General features: G+C 43.7%; 1 protein-coding gene and 1 long non-coding RNA gene across 7 annotated transcripts in view; one reads left to right on the plus strand and one right to left on the minus strand.

Annotated features, from left to right (window-relative positions):
- The window catches only part of CDK5RAP2 (CDK5 regulatory subunit associated protein 2), an 83292-nt gene extending 71208 nt beyond the window's left edge, over positions 1-12084 (plus strand). For 4 of the 6 annotated variants that reach the window (XM_055808995.1, XM_055809199.1, XM_055809158.1 and 1 more), the window contains 6 exons: positions 197-445; positions 2078-2161; positions 2287-2546; positions 4858-5004; positions 6993-7131; positions 9662-10508. In XM_055808995.1, coding sequence (XP_055664970.1) covers positions 197-445; positions 2078-2161; positions 2287-2546; positions 4858-5004; positions 6993-7131; positions 9662-9882 — 1100 coding nt within the window. In that variant the 3' untranslated portion in view covers positions 9883-10508. The other 2 variants (XM_055809040.1, XM_055809258.1) reach the window with 1 other exon arrangement.
- Positions 12085-12968: 884 nt separating this feature from the next.
- LOC114010466 (uncharacterized) lies at positions 12969-16834 on the minus strand. Its single transcript, XR_003551890.2, has 3 exons — positions 16680-16834; positions 14049-14202; positions 12969-13657 (listed from the first exon to the last, which is right to left on the minus strand). It is a non-coding gene; the product is annotated as an uncharacterized LOC114010466 (long non-coding RNA).
- Between the last annotated feature and the right edge of the window lie 3119 nt (positions 16835-19953).

Genomic DNA, 19953 nt, shown 5'->3' on the forward strand with positions numbered 1-19953 from the left:
ATAATTTTTGACTCTTTAAGAGGGCAGAAGCAATTAAGACATGTTTTTTTTGTCAAACCATTATCTTAATGCTGTTTGTAGTTAATTCTTAATATTGAGGATAACACTGGCTATAATTTACTTGCTCAGCATTCTGGTAATGGCTAATATTATTTTAATTGCTAAAGATGTTGTGTTTCTTTTGAAATTGTCTCAGATCCCAGATGTGATGCATCAGACGAATTCCGAAAAGATCAGAATAATCCACTTGACTTACATGAACTATTGACTGAAATACAGAGTTTGCGAGTGCAGCTTGAAAGAAGCATAGAGACAAACAAGTCTTTGCATGAAAAATTAGAGGAACAGCTTGCAAAAGAAAAGACAGAGGAAGTGGGATCAGTGCCAGCTGTAAATATCAACTGTCTTTTCAAACAAGAATCTCAGCATCATGCAGGACTGAATGGTACTGTGCCGTACGTGCTTTTGTTATGCTGCAGAACCTGTGCCTTGTTCTTTACAGATGCTCTTAAAGCCTTATACAACATCAGCTGTATGTTTGGGAGCTGCCTTTCAGATCCCTTTCCTGTTAGAGCTATTAGTGCATGGGGAGGCGGAATGCACACTGCACTGTCATATAGCCTCCAGCTGCCACTCCCTTCGCATGCAGGAAAAGCATCTGCAGACGGTCCCTGGGGTGGAAGGGTACCTACATTAAATTGCCATAGGTTCTCTTTTTAATACAGAGCTATATAGCATTTGCTAAGCGTGAGTACGTTTTACTCGAATGATCAATAAGTGCACTAAATGGTCTTTGTATAAATTAGTTGTCCCCTTTTTGCCCTTGAAGAATATTTTACCTTTATTTCAATCACCGTTAAGTGATGCTGTTTTAGCAAATCAAGGAGAATATAGTGTTTACACCCGGGGTTAGATTATTGTCCCAGTATAGATGTACATGGGATACAGAGGACACTGGAACGTCTTCCTTACTGCTAAAGTACTCTGCATAGTGACAGCTTTCTGTACTTCCAGTATCAGGCCACTCTTCTACTGCCTGTGCAGGTATGCATTTTGTTCTGGGAACCAGTAGTAACGGGGCTTTGTAGGTCCATATGCTTCACCTGAACATGCCTACCTCTGTTGTGCGCACCACACAGAGCAAGCAGCACCAGCCAGAGGATTAGTGTGAGAGCCTGTGAGACATAACAGGGGGTTTTACCACCGCATTTCTTTTGTGGGTCCATCATGTCCAATCGGAATCACACTTCAGATGCAATACATAATGAGCATAGCTCTGCGCTACTCTGTACAAGTAAGAAAGATGCTGAATGTAGCAAATAACTTTTACAGGTTGGTACTGTTCTCTGTGCACTTTATACTTCAACAGTAAATGACAGTTGTGTGCTCCTTAGGGCCAGTCATGATCGAGTGAGTGTGGAACAGCTCTTGTGGGGAAGCTGTGCCACCAGTATCCCCAAATTGCATTTATTCCTGGTTAGTTTCTAGATAGAATCCTAGATGTTACTTTTGACCTGCATCAGGTAGTGTAGGTAGGAGCTGGAGAAGCTCGTTCTTTCTTCTAAGAAAATGGTGAGTAGAGTTATAATAGCCTGGCATGATACGGACCAGAAAAACTCCTTGGAATGTCAACAGCTGAATTTATTACCTTTTGAGATGTATTGTGATTAGTCTTTAATCATAGGTATGTAGGGACTTTGGAAGGTCTGAAGAGGGGGAGTATAGATAAGATCTTTAGCGTGGTGTATGGCTGTGGAGAGCATCATACGTTCTGTGGAGTTAACGGGAAGCCTATGTTTGTTAAATAAAATGTCTTCATTGAAAGTATTGTAGACTTCCTGACTATGACTTATTTTTGAAGATACCTGAAACTCTGGGTAGATGCTAAAAAGATAAATGTAGGTAAATACTGGAAGATACATGGTGTGGTACTAGAAAATTAGCTGTGTTTCCCTGCTTCCACAGTCCAAGTGGAGCATCAGCAAGAAAAAGGAACAGAAGTAGAGCTAGGAAGTTTTTTTAATGCCCGTTGCCTTCTAATGATATACTCTTCCTTGTCCTGTCTTAATATATACAGAAAATCTTTGCAAATGCCCTGCTGCCAGCAGAAACAATTGTGAGCTGCAGAAGCATGGACATTGCATTTCGCTGCTGAAAACAGGTACATCCCAAAGTATCTTAAACGTGCATGTTATCAGTGTCCCAGACTTGCTACTTAAGAGAAGTCTAGTGTCAATTAGTACTACATATAAAGATAAAAAAAAATAAACTATTTTTCTGTCCCAGGTACGCACTTGGCCTCTAAAGACGATTTGGACAGCACTTCACACTGCAGTAGCACTTCATCGTCCAGTACAGCATGTACCCCTCGCCTTGTACCTGGACATCGCATGTGGGCAGACAAAAATGGGCGCCACGTTCTGGGCTTGATTGAAGATTATAATGCCCTACGGAAACAGATTGCAGAAGGGCAACAAGTTTTAGCAGAAATGGAGGTTTCTTTACACGAGGTCACTGGTACGAAACTGCAGGAGCCTGGAATAAAGGTAAATAGTGAAAGCTGTTAAAGGATGGTGAATTTTACCTAGAGGTGCAAAACGTATGGGTTGCAAAAGCACAGAACTAGGTTAATGGTGCAGCAGGCACCATTAACTGAATAACTCTGCCAGGACATCTCAGCCTTGACAGTCCGAGTCTCATCTAGATGCAGGCACCTATTTGTGATTCTGGGTTAATGAGGCTACGGATAAATTAGTTAATTCTGGTCCTTTAATAAGCAATCGTACTTATACTTGCAACTTGAAATGAGGTGAAACTACTTGCTTTTACTGTGGAAGTTGGTGGTTGTTATACTGGAAATGATAGAAAAGGTAAACAAAAACAACAACAAAAAGAACCCAGATAAAACTCTCAAATGCTTTAGGAAGGGCTTAAACCAGGGGTATGTATCAGTAGCCTAAGGATAAAAATAATTAAGGAGATTTTCCTGTAATGAAGGTTTGGAATAAACCCAGGAAATATGAGACAAATGAAAGAAACCTGATACACAGCTGATGAAGTTCTCACTTGGTCGTATTCAGCCCTTTAGTAACATCAGGTTAGAACTGTACATTAATGATTGATGTATGCTAATGAGGGTTATTTCATACTAGGAAAGCTTTTTTATGTTTTTCCACTTCCTGGTAGTAGTTGAACACTTTAGCTATATCAGTAGCTAGTTTAGAAACTTAAATATCTCATTAATGATCAAATACTGTCTTCTAAGACAGTGCTTCATCTTTTCTGCTTCATGTGTGACACAGTGATACCAAGTCATGGTGCTGTTGCTATAGTCTTAATAATTAAACCAATAAAATGTTTGCCTTGTATTGAATAGTGTCAGTCCTTTTCCTCTAGAATCAGGAGAACAACTAGTGTTTCCTTATGGTAATTTTTTCTTATTTAATATTGATGATTTCTGGATACAGTTAATGATAGCATACTTGGGGTGGATTGAGTAAGACAAATCTATCTACCAGCTCCAACAAAAGGGAAGGAACCATATATGTGTCCATGGCAGCTTGTAAGGAAGTAAAAAAAACTTAAATCACAACAGGAAAGCCATGGATCAAGCATTTAAAACAACATACTAGTGGTAAAAATAATGAAACACTGGAATCAAGGGTGCTTAGAAATGCTGTTACTGGAGGCGCTTTTAAGAACAGATTATGTAAATGTAAAAATTACATTTATTGCTTTCCTGCCTTGGAGTGGGAAAGTAAACTAGGTGACTAATGAAGGTCCTTTTCACCTCTATGATTTTATGATAATATAAATGTTGTAAAAAACATGTTCACTGCTCTTCAAAAACCAGAAGTTCTTAACTACTAAGTAAATTCACGCTACTTATGTTTCTAGTTATAATTAGTAAAGCTATTGAAGATGCAGTCATCAACAATTCTGAAATTCTTTTTGTGGTATCACATGTGTGCTCACACAGTAAAATGATGTCTGAATGACACTTAAGACTCTCTGAAGTATCATATATTTTCAAATGACCTAGTTAAGATACTGATAATGACTGAAAAAGTAATCTCTCTGTAAGTTTTTAACTTGTTTTGTTGGTGTAAAGATAAAAGCCGTAAGTTTCAAAATTTGCAGTTTCCTATCAAGCTTTACATCACTGAAGTTTCAGACTACTTAGCAAATGGGATATTTTATGTGACAGGAGGATTCTGGTTAGATAACAATGCTGAATAAGTATTCAAATGATGCGCTGCATGGGGCAAGAGCTGTGAATGCTTTTCTTTCATTACCCTTCCCCCTTCTGTATCGCCATTGCTTTGGTAATTCATTTGCTCCCCTTGCATTCTTTGCCTCCTTTATTTCACATTTATGCAATTTCTTCAATTTGGTTTTCTCATCTGTCAGCAGAGGAAAACATTTTATGTGTGTCCTGATAGTTATTTTAGCATTAAATGGAACAGTTTAAAGGGTCTGCTAAGGAAGAAACATCTATATTGCTTCAATTGATGTCTGTAATCATTTGACTTTCAAATAACATGACACAAAATGCAAATGGAGAACGAAGAGAGTTGCCAGCTATTACCATGTGGCATAGCAAATCTAGTAAATATAATCTATTATTAATCATGGTTATTGATTAGGATAAATCCCCTCCCTCTCTGAAATTCTCACATAATGCATAATTCAGCAGTCTTTGTAAACTAACAAATTAGCTTCTGTGGCGCACACAATAGCTGTGTACGTCATCTTAAATATGAAATCATACCAGCTGGATTTAAGCCATTAATTAAGATTATATTTTCGTAATGTTTTAAGCATAAAAAATAACATGTCTCTAATCCTATGGTACAGGTACTGGACCAGGCATCGCTGCATAGCTTTTCTGCAAATGTTCACACGGTACAGCAGATTTTAGAGGAGGCTGCACGTTTACTGAAACTTCTCTGGAGGGTTTCCCTTCCACTGAAAGCTGTACACGGTACTGCTCATGGCACTCAGGTACTATTATGTTTCATTTTGGGGTTTTGAGGTTTGTTTTTTTGGCCTTTTCTGAACTGCTGTAATGTATCGAGGAAGATGCACCAGTTAGGAAAGTGTCATTTGGGAAAATCTTTTGAAAATCATGGACCCAGGATGCCCAGTCTCTGGACACATGGATTTAGTCAGCTCTCATCACCGAAGGCTGAGGCTGAACGTGTGCTGGCTCTCTATCCTGATCGTATTGTATACCGAAGTGTTTATTTACAAAATACTTTATATTAAAGATGTAATCTGCAACCCTGTTACATGATAGTCAGGAAACCTAGGCAGGTGGCAAACGCTCCGTTTCAACAAGAAAAGGTTTGGACTCCCTGTTACAGAACAAAATTCAATTTGATTATGTATATACTGGTAACAACAGAAACTTCAGCAACTTTGATGTAATCTGAGCTACATTTTTCTTTTACGTTTTTTGATGCCTAAGCTGTAAAATAGGATGCTTTTTTAAAAGTGTGACAAAATGCCAAGACAAGTTTTATAACATTTTCACTAAAAAGGATTGCACTATGCAAATGAATGAAAGTAAACTGAATGAGGAATGAATTATCCATACTGTCATAATACACCACTCAGTAATGAAACTGTTTCAAACAATCTAAAGTGTTTTCACTGAGGTTTTTGTGTGTGTTTCTTAAGGGAAGCAGGATATTGCTAAAACCCTCTCCCAAACTTTAGGAAAGTAAACATTTTACATAAAATTTTCATAACATTTTTTAATGTTATTTTCTAGCATCCTTAAATGTGTAAAATCACAGAAGCAGTAAGAATGAACTGTGTCGTCTAATTTATTCACTGATGTTTCAGCTCCATATTTGGGATGTCTTGACAAATGTGTATACTTACATTTTTATCCTTATGTGTATAATCTATACACACAGCTATATGTTGGCCTGGATTGCAGTATCTGAACATATCTCACACCCCACCCCCCCCGAGGGCTTTCAGTATGTGGGTGATGCATCTAATGCTTTACTGTCACGCTGATCTAAACCTTCCTGATCTGGATCAGTCACTTCTGAAAATCAGACCTTAATGTGTGTGGGATCTGAGTTCCCAGGACTGCACCTAATTACAGCCTAACAGAATCGATTCTGGAGTTTCTTCTCTTCTTCTCCGACATTCTGAGATCTTCAGGATATTAGATTGCTTCTGATGTCTTAAATGCAGTATTTGAAAGGATGTCTCTTGAAGCTTGATTCTAAAAGATACTGAGCATTCACTGCCTTCTCTGCAGCCCCACAGGAGTTGTGAGTAATCAGTTCTTCTGAAGAGCTAAATGCCAGGGGCGAATTCCAGAAGATACTATTATTTAACAAGTGGCACAACAAGAGAAAAAATATGTACAAGCTTAAGTTTGCATGAGGATCCAGATCAGTGATACTATCAGACTATGTCAGTACTACTCATAGTCCTGTTTTACAAGATACTAACCGTAACTTGGTTGGAATTGGTGTTGAAAACTGAACCTTAAATAATGATACTGCCAAATAATTTTGCAATAAAACTGTCTTGGTCATTTGTACAATGCCTTTTAGCCCTCTTATAAAGGCAGCATGAACCATTAATGGAATACTGGAGAAGGAGGCTGGAGGTTCTGAACCTGGCAGAAGGATACCTGCTGATCCCACAGCACTGGCCTGCCTTATATTTTCTAGTTGAGGGGAATGGAAGTTTAAAACCAAAAATAAGCACTGGTGTTAAGAATTTTCTCAGACTAGCATAAAAATTAATTGCACTAAAAGCCAGCTATGCATTGTCTCTTGGCAGATGTCATGGAATCGTGTGTCATCAGGGATGTGAATATGGAAGGAGAGGCACTCAATGTTGTTTCACTTGAGTTGTTCATACTCTAAGGAAACTTGAGGTGTCTTGTACAAAAGTATTTAGTAATTCACGGTGTACAAACCACTTATATAATACTTTAATATTTTCTTCTCTCAAATTAGGATGAAGGAATGAAAGCAGAAATACTTAGATTACGTAAGAAACTGTCTGAGCAAGAGAAGAAGTTACATAGCACAGTGAAACGCTTGCACTCCACAAACCAGCTGAAGGAAAACATGGAGAAAGTCATCATTGACCAGTGTAAGTGTATGCTTTATTATAGGTTCTTATTTTATTTTTGTTGTCTGTGCCTATCTCTAAAATTGGAGAAGAAACAAAATTAATATAGGTGCTCATTCTTCTGCAATTGCTCTGACTGGTGCTTTCCTGTGCCCTGTCAGTTTTTAGTGACAAAACAATTCATGAGGTTCTGACTGTACAGAACTGATGGCACCTCATTCAAATGGGAAGAAGTTGCCCAACTGCAAAAGACTGCACAGAGTATCATGAGAAGCAGTTTGTGATTTTACACAACCCACAGATAATGTGTCAGTCTATGCAGCTGCCACTAATTGCTGCTGATTTCTTGAGTTATTCCATTTCAGATAATGCCATTCCCAAGTTGTACTATCCTACAGCAGTGCCAGACAGAGGCAAAGTTACTGTTGCTGTAGACCATTCCAGCCAAAGTTTTTGACGTTGTCCTTGTCAAAATGGCGATTTTGCCTCAGTCTTGATAAATGTGGAATTAGGCTTTTAGAGTTTCTGAGGTGTCTGTCTGTTGCATGTGTCACACTAGATAGCTGAATGCTGGGAAAAGGCAACGCAGCAGCAAAGGAGATTTGTCAGTGTTCTACACCAGACTGAGAAGTGCAAGAGAACAGAAGGCTCAGAACAAGGGAAACAGAAGCTTACTATGAGTCATTTTGTAAAGAAAAATTAGGATGTGCTGTGAAATGATATTTTACCCTTAGCAGCTGTATCTAGAAAATATCTGGAAACAGGAAGACAAGTGGGATATGGACTGTTTTGTAGCTGTGTTAAGCCAGGTGTCTGAAGAGGTGCATCTCTTCTGCTTTAGAGTTTAATCACTCATCAGAAGAGATTTGAATGGAGCTAACCTCTTTTCTACCTTCATGCTATGGTAATATGTGTATTGCAGGAGGAGGGTTTAATTTTCTTCTTAAAAAAAATAATTATCCTTCTCTTAGGAGGTGGGACTAAGTGACTCATTAGTCTGTGCTGGAATGGCACTTGTGTTATCAGTTATCTAGACTGTAAAATGTTACACATCATACAAAGTTATGAAAATGGCCACAATACTGTAAGTGACTCAAGTCATTTAAATGCAGTGTAGAGGAATAAATGTTATTTTGCTCCATAGCCTGTAGCTTTTCTAAGGTACATGTCTCTTCTGCCTGCAGATTATTATTTTTTTTGTTTAAAGCATTTGTGGGCTGGATTTTGGTCACTTCTTCCAGAATTTTTGTATTAACTGATGTACAAGTTACTTATTTTAAATCCAAAACTATGTTTTGTTCAGGTTTTACAGTTAAATAGCTCAGTTTGGGGTTGTCATATAAGAATCAAAGCTATTCTGTTCTGTCTGTCCAAATTCTGTCCCTGGGGCAGATGTGCTAGTTTAGTTTGGTCAGTTCCTGGTTCCAGTGACAGCGCAGACGTGCTGGGTAGTTTCAGTAGGGCTGGGCAGGGTATATATCAACAGAGATTTTACCCTTATGGCCACACGTTACCCCTGCACACAGCCACTTCACCCGCCCATACGTTCAGAAAGAAATGGCACATCTCCCCCTTACTTTGCTCGCTCCTTTTCAGGGCATTAAGCCTCATCCAAACTAGGTCCTAATAGAACGAAGCCTGCATTTTCTGAGATCTCCTTAATGCAAAGTGCTGCCTGGCTAGCAGCAGCTTTGATGTTAGTGTCATAGCCTCTAAATTATTTTCATGTACTGAATTTAATATTTTTGATTTAGAAAAATCTAGTTTGCCAGGTGAAATGAATTTACTAGCAGAGTTCTTTATGAGCAGAGAGCACTCTGCTGCACAGAAAAACCGAGATACGATTTTCTGTAAGTTTCATTGATTATGGAGATTATGGATGTCAAGTTACCTTTGCCTTAAAGAGCAATTTCAGAAATGTTTCTAAATTGTGTCTGTACACAAATTCCTGACCAAGCATAAAACAAAACTGGTGGATCATCTGAAGCTGCTGGACTTTGTTAGGTTGTTTACGGTTATTTTTGATATTTCTTCTTTTCTCCTTTTGCTAGTAAGAAAGCAAAGGCATCACAGCAGGTGACCTTGCCTGCCTTCATTCTCCAAACATCCTGTTAGCTGGCCACTCCACTGAGGATATGCAGGTTCCCTCTGTTATTTAGTTGAGCATTCCTAAATATAGTTGGAGGCAGAGACTGGAACATTATTGCGGCTCAGAGTCTTCTGTGTGCTTTCTCTGGCAAGAGAACTCACTGCTTATAAACCTCATCTGAACCTCTGAACATGTAACAATGCAGTGCCAAATTGCAGTAATCTGCCAAGGGTATAATTATCTCATGACAGCTATACCCTTGGAGTTGTTGGGTTCTTATTATTGTAATGAAAAATCTTTATTATGGCTAAATTGTGTATTTTTGAGACTGGAATATTAAATTGGTACTTGTGAATGGTATTTTTCAGCAGATATGGAGCTGACATAGATTAGAGAATCACATATTTAACCTGACATTTCTAAATATCAGTTTTGTTTAGAAGCATCCCGTCCTCCTCACAGGTCTTGCGCTGTCCCCACAGAGGCAGACTAGCTGGATGAATAGAGAAAACTTGGAACCCTTCAGAGCGAGCCACTGGCATGATTTCCCCTACGCGTATATCGGTTGCTTTGTCCTTGAACTGCTGGAGGATTTGGCTGACTTCTTTTGCCATCTGTCCTCTTCCCAGCCCATCATCCCCCATAACCTCTCCACTGTGCAGTTTTTCTCCCCCTCCTGCTAACTGCTCCCCCCAGCACAAGTAGGCTGCCTAATAGATCAAATTATAGTTAGATCATGCACCATCTCCCCTTAAAAATTAACAGAAAGTCTTCCTTTGATGACTTAGGTCAAGGGAACCAGGTCATCAGTATCGCAGGGCACTGTTTGTATCGGTGATGTTAAATGCAGTGATGAGCTGTGCTTGTTTTCAGTAGCATTCTTGGTATGGTGGGAAAAACTTTAAAAACACTTCCCTGATGTTTAGATTTGAAAAGCAGACGGTGTGCTAGATGGAACATGGGCTGCAGGTAGGAAGTGGCATTCAGGTGGTGACACTGCTTGGGACCTGCCCTGTGGTCCTGAGTGCCCCCCAGCCCCCTGTGCTGTCTGCTTGTCCAGCATCGCCCCTTAACCTTCTGGTGGTGCAGCTGGAGGTTTGTACATCAGCCTGAGTTTCTGAACAGGGAGTAACCATTTCGCATTTTGGTGAGTAAGAAAGTTGAAGTGGTGGGGGGAGCTGTGTGAGATTGCCTGGTCTCTGCCCATCACACAGATGTGAGTTCATACATTTTTTAATATTTGGTCATAAGACTTGAATACAGGGAATATAGAAAGACTGTGCAGTATTGTTTGTAATCTCCTGTTTGTTTCCAGTGGTTTTAACTCATGATGTCTTGAAGAAGGCTAGAGGAAACCTGGAAGTAAGTAAAATTCTTGCTTGCTTTTAATTCTTTGGTATATACTCATTAGAAATACGCATTGCTGTGTCAGTAGTACTTTGCAGAATTAGTCTTATTTGCTTTAGATTTGCTACCTAATCAAGTCTGGGTGACAGCATTTTACTATGATAAACATTCTGCAATGTTTGATGTTTGAATTAGAGTTTTATGACTGACCACGTAAACAGCTAAACCCTCTCCTCTCTGATGCTTTCCCTAGATTAATATACATGTCTGTCTTCTTCTTCCAGGAGTTTATTTTCAGCACATCACAATCCAATAACCTGTCTACTGAAAAAGTTCACAGAAGTCACCCTTATTTAAAGCCTGTGTATGTGTTAATAACTGGTGGTGCTTTTTTAAAAAAATATAGACCCAACAGGCAAAGCTTTTGCAAACAGCCTTTTGCTAATGCAGTGTATTAAATTAGTTTGAGTGTTCAAGTAATCACTGTTTGGATTTGATTTCTCCCAGAAGGTTCAGACTTCAGTCCCAGAAGGATGTAATGCACCTCTTGACTCCTAAATCCCATCCTTCTCACACACTCCCCTCTGAATGACATTTCTCAGCCCCCTCCTTAAATTTTCCTCTAACCTTTTCCGTGAATCTCTTCTCCCTTATCCTCATCAGCAGTGTCTTCTTGAACACTTCCCTGTGCAGCGGCTGTACTGTTGTCTCAGCCCTACCTGAGTTAGAAAGTGATGACATAAACCAGTCTTTCTGCTTACAGAAGTCTTACCGCTTTAATTTGAAGATCTGCTGAACACAGAAGCTCCTATTTGCAGCATTATGGCCCAGGGACAAATTGTGTGCATTTGAAGTACTGTAAAATAGTAATAATTATTGCTTTTCTAACCAGGTCCCACCAGCTGAGAATCAAAAATCACCTTTCTGTACCAGCAAAAAAAGGATTCTCTGAAGGAGAAGGTTCCACTTACAAAGACTGGTCCTGTGATTGTTGTTTGCTTCTTTATGCCTTACTATTTATTGATGTAAAAATGTTCAGCTCTTTTAATGGCATCAGCCTTTGACCAAAAAAAAACAGACAAAAAAAGACATCTTTTGGTAAATAACTTATTTAACATTTTCTGTAATGTAATGATGGTTTTTAATATTTATTACAGAAGCAAGGTACTGGAGGTATTGAAGAAAAGCCAGTTGTTTTTTTTAAAGTTGGCTAATTTGAAATTTTATATTTGTACTTGTTATGTTATAAAACTATTTGTTGTTATAGTCAAACAGGTCTTGAAAGCGTGATCCACTTTCCCACCTGTTTCTCTACCGCTAAAAGAATGTAGGTTAAAAAAAATATATTGTTGTCAGTTGTCATTGTTTTGTAGCCATCTGAGAAACGTTCAATATTTTAAAGCATTTTAAACATATCTGGAAGGTTCTTCTGGAAGCTGCCTAACGCTGAGCTTTCTTATTGCTCTGCTAAAAACTGAGATGATGTTATGTCTGAAAATGTTACTTAAAAAGCAGACAATTAAAATGAAAAATAATCACTAATGTGTTTGTGTTAGTTCGTTTAAACCACCAGACTTTGAGCTCATACTAAACAAAGAAGCCTCCTCATTACCATGCTCATTTCCCGGAGTTCTGCCCGAGGAATCCAGCCCTTACGGCAGCGTCTGTAAGGTATGGCAGAAGCGCTGGTCTGGCAAGGTGGGAGTGCTGGGAACGTGCATTCAGGGAGCTGTGATCAGAGGGTGTCCTCCTGCTGACAGAACGTCCCTGTCACCCCCTGCCTCCTCGAGACCTGTACAGAGAGGACGGAAGGCCACATGAGGGACACAGCCAAACAGTTTTGAAAATAAGTCTTTTACTAGGGATTTTTATGTCCCACATCGGTATGTATAGTAGCGATATTTTGGCAGGGCCAGAGAACTGCAGCATTAAACATGCCTGGTTGTGCTCTGCTCGTCCTGCCTGCTGCCTTTTCAATGTTCCCTCTGGTTTGAGCTGCCCGAGCAGCCAGTTTCAGAGCAGAGCTGACTGCTTGCAGTGGCAAAGTGAACTGGGAAAAGAGTTTAGTTGAAGTTACGGTCTTGGTAGGGTAAAGTGATTTTTTTGGTTACAAAAGTAGGCTTTATGGTGCAATCATGACTTGATTGAACTAAATAAATTTCACACACTGTGTGATTTTTTTTTATGTTTTCCAAGTTTGTGATGTCCCCATTATGCAAGATAACTTGCCTCCGTCATGTAAGAAGGTTAGCACCAGGCCTGGGAAATCTCTGCACAGGACTGGGGTTATATTGGGTCCTTGGCTATTGCACCCCAGAACATAACCGATGTGTACGAGGCTTCCACAGAAGATGAGTTTGTGCTCACTGGAACACGGCTGTGGCGACAGCCTGCGGTTACAGCTCTGAGCTGGCCAGGTAGTTCTGCCTGGTCTGGTAGGTCATGCACAGCACACAGAGGCTCAGACAAGTCAGAATCGGTCCCCTCCTCCCCCTGAAGCTTTGGTTTGCTTGGAGTAGTTTCCCAGCAGTTTGATGATACTCAGCTAACTCTGAATACCACAAAGATGCTTTAAATCCCATTGCTTCTAAATTGCAGATTCATATTAAATGGTCAGAGCTGTTGCATCCTCCCGTTGGGCAGGCCTACACGCCTAAGTTCTGGGCGGTTACCAGTGTGATAGCTTGGTGCCACACAGGTCACATCGGCACTGGTTAGCGGGATGGCTGGTCATATACCATACTCCCACAAGCCATTGTGCATGTGAGCTTGTAATAAAGAGAAACAACATAAAGCCATGTGCTTTCAGGGTGGCCGTTCCGGTAGTCCCTGGTATGACCTGCTTTTTGCAAGCTCACAGCAATGGACCTTCTCTAAAGTACAAAAATGGATTTAATGGGGAGGTTCCACAGCCTGCCTGGAGGTGTCGTGCTCTGAGAAACGTTCTGTGCCTTGGAGATCCCAACCGGCAGTCCTTACCTGAGCCAGCCTGAGCCTCTGCCTCAAGTCTTGGCTGCTGAGTACTTGCACTCCTGGTCCATCAAGGGAAATGACAACTCAATAGCAAAACGGTGTCTTTAGCTGGCAGCAGGGGGAGGCAAACTCATTTGTCTGGATTAGAGGAAAGATGCCAGAAAAACTGGAAAAGTTAAAAATAAACTTTGCAAATTGAAAAAGGGGGAGGTAAGGGAAGAGCATGCAGTCAAACTTGTTCTTCAGTCTCTTCACACGTTATTGTCCTCACAGCTCACTAAAAACGTCAAGTTAATTTTACTAAGTAGCTAAATTATAGACACTCAGATGTAATCAGAATCTGCTATACATTTCAACTTTCAAAATTAATCATCCTACATTTTTGAGTTATAACACCTGAAGGAAACAGCTGTACATCTATATATAGTACACCCATGCTCCTGGTCGTCTTGCAGCCTCCCCCCCGATATGTACTTAAATAAATAAATAAATAAAAATCTTTCCTTTCCTGAGATGATTTGCCACTTACTTCTTGCTAGCCCCTGCTGTGCCCTCCTGGAGCGCTTCTCCTGACCCCTTTTTCCTTCTGATCGGCTCCGATGGCTGCATCGAGTTCACAGCAGAGCGTGCGCCTGCGCTGGGCAGGGAAGGGGACATCACACCCACTGCTGACAGTGGGTTAACTAGGGGGAAAAATGTAGCATATCATTTTTACCTCTTTAAAAACAGATGATCCTACGAGATCAAAGTATTTCATCTTAATGAGACGTGCCTCAAACACACACAATTTATTGGGCTGGTTTAAAAATAATTAAAAAAAAACCCGCAAAAAAAGCTTACCAGATGGAGGGCTATAGAAGACAAAGCTTATGGAGTGTTAAACTTTGTTCCCATTAAACAAAATTAAATTTTCCTTTAAAAATAATTATGCAGGAGAAAAATAAGCAGCATAAGCAAATGGAATTAAAAGAGGAGCTCATTTGCTTAGTGAGTTCCTGCCTGTACTTTCATTATATGTGCAAGGTGAATTGAAACATTGCTGAGAGAGTGGTTCAGGAGTGAGCGTTTGAGTACATGAAGGGAGGCTTGTGGGTCTGTTGGCTCTACCTGTGACCTTGAACCTTTCCGCTCTGTTCCCAGGCTTGCAGACCAGTTGAGGCTAGGAAAAGAAGAAAGAAAAATAAATAAAAAGGAAAGGAAAGAAAAATAAAAAGGAAAGGGCACGGCTGGGAGGCTGCGGTCACAGCTTAAGAACAGCGTTGTAATTACCTCTGCCAAAGAGAACAAATAGAAATAATATTCAAAAATCACAGGTGGTTGGTTGTATTAAAAATAAATCAATGCTAATGCATTCAAGCGTTTAAAAACAAAAGCGCAGCAGATCCGTGTGGTGTTTTAATCTTGACAAAAGCTGCCAGTTCCATTTTTTGCAAGGGAGCCGGTGAGGTTTTGCGGGATGCCGGGGCACAGGGAGGGGACCGGGGCTCCTGGCAGGGGACAGAGGTGCCGGTGGAGGGGGCAGAGCACTCGCCACAGCTGTGCCCCGAAAGGCTGAGCAGAGGGGAACACGCCCTCTTTACATTTTGGGTTTATTTTGAACACTCCTGAACCTAGACGGAAAGCAAATCCTGTCATCACTTCGAAATTCAACAGAAATGACAATATGGGAAGAAAAACATAAAAAGAAAGTGACAACACTCTTTGGAATTCTGTTGACACCAAAAATCCCAATTTACAAGCAGCCAAAGCCTGACCCCTGGTCACCTGCAGACAGGAGCTGCTGGAAGCGGTGGGTGCCCAGAGCTTTTCCAGCCTGGAAGCAGGCGCAGGGCTTTGCTGTGAGCGAGACGGAGGGTGAACCACTGTGGTGCAAACCAGTACTGAGGCCCTTTGGTGCCCCAGCAACCACGTCTAGGTGGCCGTGCACAGGGACCCGTACCTCCAGGCGTGGGGGCTGCTGCTGGCAGAGGCCGTTTGGCCTCTGGATGTTGCAGACACGCTGGACAGGCTGAGACCCTCCAGCAGGAGCCTTCCCGTGCCCGCAGTGCGCTCCGCAAAACCCGGCACGCCGGTCTCGATTGCGGGTCTGTAACAACTTGGAAAAAAGCCGTTTGAATAGCCCAGGTACACACTCCCCATTTCTACGCCCTGCTTTCCCTTCCCGACCTGGTCCATCCCTGGAGGCGTTTAAAACCCGCTTAGCAGCGGCGCTCGGGGTTAGCGGTGGGCTTGGCAGTGCTGGGTGAGTGGTTGGGCTTGATGATGCTAAAGGTCTTTTCCAAGCTACGTGAGGTGATCCCTCCCTTGGCTACCCTGGTCCGTTTCTGGGCCTTTCCGGGACAGCCACTAGATGGCAAAAGCACGTTGTGCCGGCCGGGAACCGGCCGCAGCTTCGGGAGCCGCTGTGGGACGAAGCTGCGGAGCCCGCAGGTACCTGCGGCCGCGGATCCCCCAGGCTCCTGCTCCTGCCTGGGAACCTGCGATAAACCCAGGCACACCTTGCCTGGTCCGGCCTGGGCTCGGTGGTGCGAATGACATTAAAAAGCTGAGCACTGGACTCCGTGCTTACCGACTTACCAGTCACCCCCCACCCCACCCCACCCCCAGACCAACAAAACCCCAACCAAAACCCAACGCAATCCCAAAGAGTCCCAAACTGCCCTGCATTGAGTCGTAGTGACCCAGAGGCCACCGGCGTTACCACCAAGGTGCTGTTACCGGCACGTCTGGTGCTTGCTGATGTTTTGGTGCTGCCCTTTGCAGTGCTGCACCCCTCCAGGCCCCCCACCCCCCCATGGCCCCTTCAACAGGCTTTGCCTTCCAGGGCACACGGCGCTCAAGGGTGCCCGATGCTCGGCTGGGTGCTGCAGGCAGCTCAGCACCAAAACACTGACCCCTGCTGCAACTGCAGCCCCGCTGGGTGGGCGCCCAGCCCCTCGCCCTCCGGGTGAAGCAAGGGCAGACCAAAGCCCGGCTGCCCCTACAAAGGCATTTTTCTCCACCGCAGGCTCGGCAGCAGACCACCAGGGTCACCCACCAGGCTGCAGGGGGGAGCCCCGGCGAGGGGCAGCGGGCTGCCGCGCCTGCCACCCAGCACCACGTCATTCGGATTTAGCCGGGATGAAGTGTGCGTGCACAGGGAAGGGGCTCGGTCGCTTACATGGTGCAGCTGTAGCATCCATCTGCAGAAAACACCCCTTGCAGGGAGGGCAGGCTGTGTCCTCCAGCTTCTCCGTGCTGCCAAGGTGGGGCAAGCCAACGCTGCTACCCAGCTGGGGGCACCAAGGAATCAAGGAAGATTTCAAGTCACTTTAGTGGCCCATTCCCACCTTTCTATCCCCCTACCCACCATCCTCCCACACATTAAAATCTGTATTTTGCACAGCTCACTCCTGGCTCCAGAGAAGCAGCACCAAACCTGGCTCCGGGCATCAGTGCAGACTTGCAACACATCTTTGCAAACCAGCAAATTGAAAGCGCTAAATGAACCAACACGCATGCCGTTTTCCTACCTATCTGCCCAGGAATCCACTCTGACAAGTTCCCAACACCACCAGATTGCCCCTCGCACACCGGCACAGGCAGCCCTGGGCTCCCCCCACCCACCTGCGGGCTGTGGGACCCGCTGCCACCCCTGCCCCGTCCTGGCTTCAGACCTGCTGCTCCGCACTCGGCAACCACATTGTCTTTATCATTATTTTTTTATTTTCATTGACCCTCCTGCAAAAAAGCTCTGGGTGCCTATTTTTTTTAATGTGTTTACTGTGTCATTTCTTTAGAAAGATACTTGTTACAATATTTTTTTTTCCCTCTGTCCCCCCAGCCCCATTGGAGGAATCTGCTTGGGTAATTTGTTGAAGCGGGTTGCTGGGGCATACATTATGCATGAGATGCAATCTTTATTTTTGCACTCCACTGTGTGCATTCTGAAACAGGAATGGCATCGCGTGCCTGCACACAAAATGAACATTAGCAGCTCAGGAAAAAAAAAAAAAAGAAAGAAAAAAAGAAAATGCCCATTTATTTAAAGGAAGGCAAAAAAAAACCCCTCCGCTCTTTCAAGCTGTTCTAGCTGGGATTGCTCAGAGCAGCTAAGCAGCAAGAGCAGTCAAGTTGTTCACACTTACACCCCAGTATTGAGTACACTGGCTCAGAGCTGCCACGTTTGGTGCGACCGAGCCCGGGGGGGCTCACCCCACAGCCCCAAACACACCCGCAGCAATGGGGCTCGGGTGGCATGTACCCCCTCCCAGAGAAGGCTCGCTCTCTATATCACTGATGGTATTAGATGTATAGATACACACGTATGTGCACGTACACTGGCATTTTTGAGCCCATGCTTCCTTGCTGCTAGCGATAAATGAAGCCTGCAGTCGCCACCCCTGCTGACACATTCCGTGCTGCAGCAGCTTTCGGAGTGTGTCACGGGGCCAGACCTGGGCAAAACCCCAAAGGCCACGTTCACCACGGCTTTCAGTCTCTTTGCCAGACCTGCCTCTCCCCAGCACCCCCCCTCCCCCCACCTCCTTTTACCTTCTCCTGCCCAGGGGCTGGGGGCCCATCTCCTTGGCCAGTTACACTGGGAGCAGATGGTTTGCTGTGCAGTGAGGGTACGGTAGGAGCCGGTGACACTGGAAGGTCAAATGACTGAGGAGACAACGCTGCTGGGCGTTGTGGGAGAAACCTTCGGGTTAAAGATAGAAAGATGCAGAAAGTTCATAGGCCACCACAACCACCCAGCCCCCTGCGCCACGGTATGTCATGCTTGGAGATCACCTACTATTATTTAGTGCAGTAAGATGTGTAGCTTTTTTAAAAGTCCATTAAAACCCAGCTGCAACACTGGTGTCCTCACCAACCTCCACTGCAGCGCAGCCCTCAGCACCTCCATCACCTCTTTCGCCCAGCAGCCATGGTGGGCAGGGGGCTTCCCCTCCAGCCCCCCGGTGGGCTACGGCCAGCGCTGGGGCACCCTGCGCCGGGAGGGGGGCGAAGCCTCCTGCTCTGCCACTCATGGGCACGGCAGCTGGAAACGGCTGGAGGAGAAAACGAAGGACAAGAAACCAGGTCTGTTAATCCCAAGAAGAGCATGAGAACTGGAAGAGAATCAGAAAGTGGCCCCTGAGAAGGAATAAAGGAAAAAAAAAAGATGTCAGAGAATGAATAAGAGGGAGAGAAAGAGGACATGTGGAAAGGAAAAAGGAACCAGATAAAATGGGGACCAAGATATAAAGCCAATTATTTTTGATTCTTTGGCTTAGGGGCTAATTTATTACAGCAGTAAATCATGCTTAGGATAGGTAATACAGCGGTCAGAGCCTGGACGTTATTTAGACAGTGTAATCATTATATTAATGCTCAGAAAAGTGGAAAATTTTAACTGCCTATAGGCCATGTCTTACTCTTTACAGTCTCCCCTTCTGCTCAGCAAAAGAAACGTGGCACGTTCCCAGAGCCACGGGGCTTTGTGTGGGGGCAGAAAGGTTTCGTGGGGAGGCACAGGGTTGGGTTTCCTTCTCTTGACATCCCACCCCCGAGCTGGGCTCAGGCTGAGATGCCATATTTTCCTCTCTCCCTGCCCCTGCATGCTGGTGCTGGGGACGTGCCCACCCACCATTAACCCCAGCAGCTGCTTGGGCAGATATAAAGATGTTAAAAAAGAAAGAAATATATGTGTATATGCTAGCTGGTGTATGCCCCATGCATCCCGGTGAAGGGGAAGGTGGGGATATGAGAGCTTCAGCCGTGACTTCTGGGGTGGAGACCAGCTGTATAAATTAACTAGGTGAGCCTGAGCCCTTCATCACACCTCCACAGCATATCTTTGTTGACAGGAAAAAATCTTTACGCTATATAAAGATGCTGTATATATAGAAATAAACTTTCTAGGGGTTAGAAGAGGCCAGGTGGTTCATCACAGACACCAGGAAGCGTGGGAGCAGCCCCATCCCTGCAGCCTCCTCCACCCGCTCATGGCGCAGCAGGGGGAAGCGCATCGAAGCAGCAGTTCGTTAAGGGTTCGTTAAGATATCTGTGCTGCACAGGGCTGGAGCGACTCAGAGAAATCACACCCTGACATTTTGCCTGGCTCTGCATCCATCTTGAGGGTGCCATGCCCATCCCACACCCCCCTCCTGCCCCGGCTGCAGCCTGGCCTGGCACAAGCACCCCACAGCTCCTGCAGGATGCGGCCAGGGCATGGGCAGGTATCCCAGAGCTCAGCTCTGAGCCATGGTAGCCTTCAAGGCAGCAAGTGATGTTGGCAGCCTTGAAAAATGATGTCAAAGATGTGAAAAACCAACCTGCTTTGCCTCAAGTCGTCAGAGCAAATTATGCATTCTCCAGCAGTCATGTAATATGAAATTAAATAACTCCATTGTGCGCCCATCTTGCTTGAGAGGCGAGTTAGCCGCTTCCCCCGAGCATAATTTGAG

Source organism: Falco peregrinus, chromosome 1 (genome assembly GCF_023634155.1).
Source record: "Falco peregrinus isolate bFalPer1 chromosome 1, bFalPer1.pri, whole genome shotgun sequence".
NCBI classification, from domain to species: domain Eukaryota; kingdom Metazoa; phylum Chordata; class Aves; order Falconiformes; family Falconidae; genus Falco; species Falco peregrinus.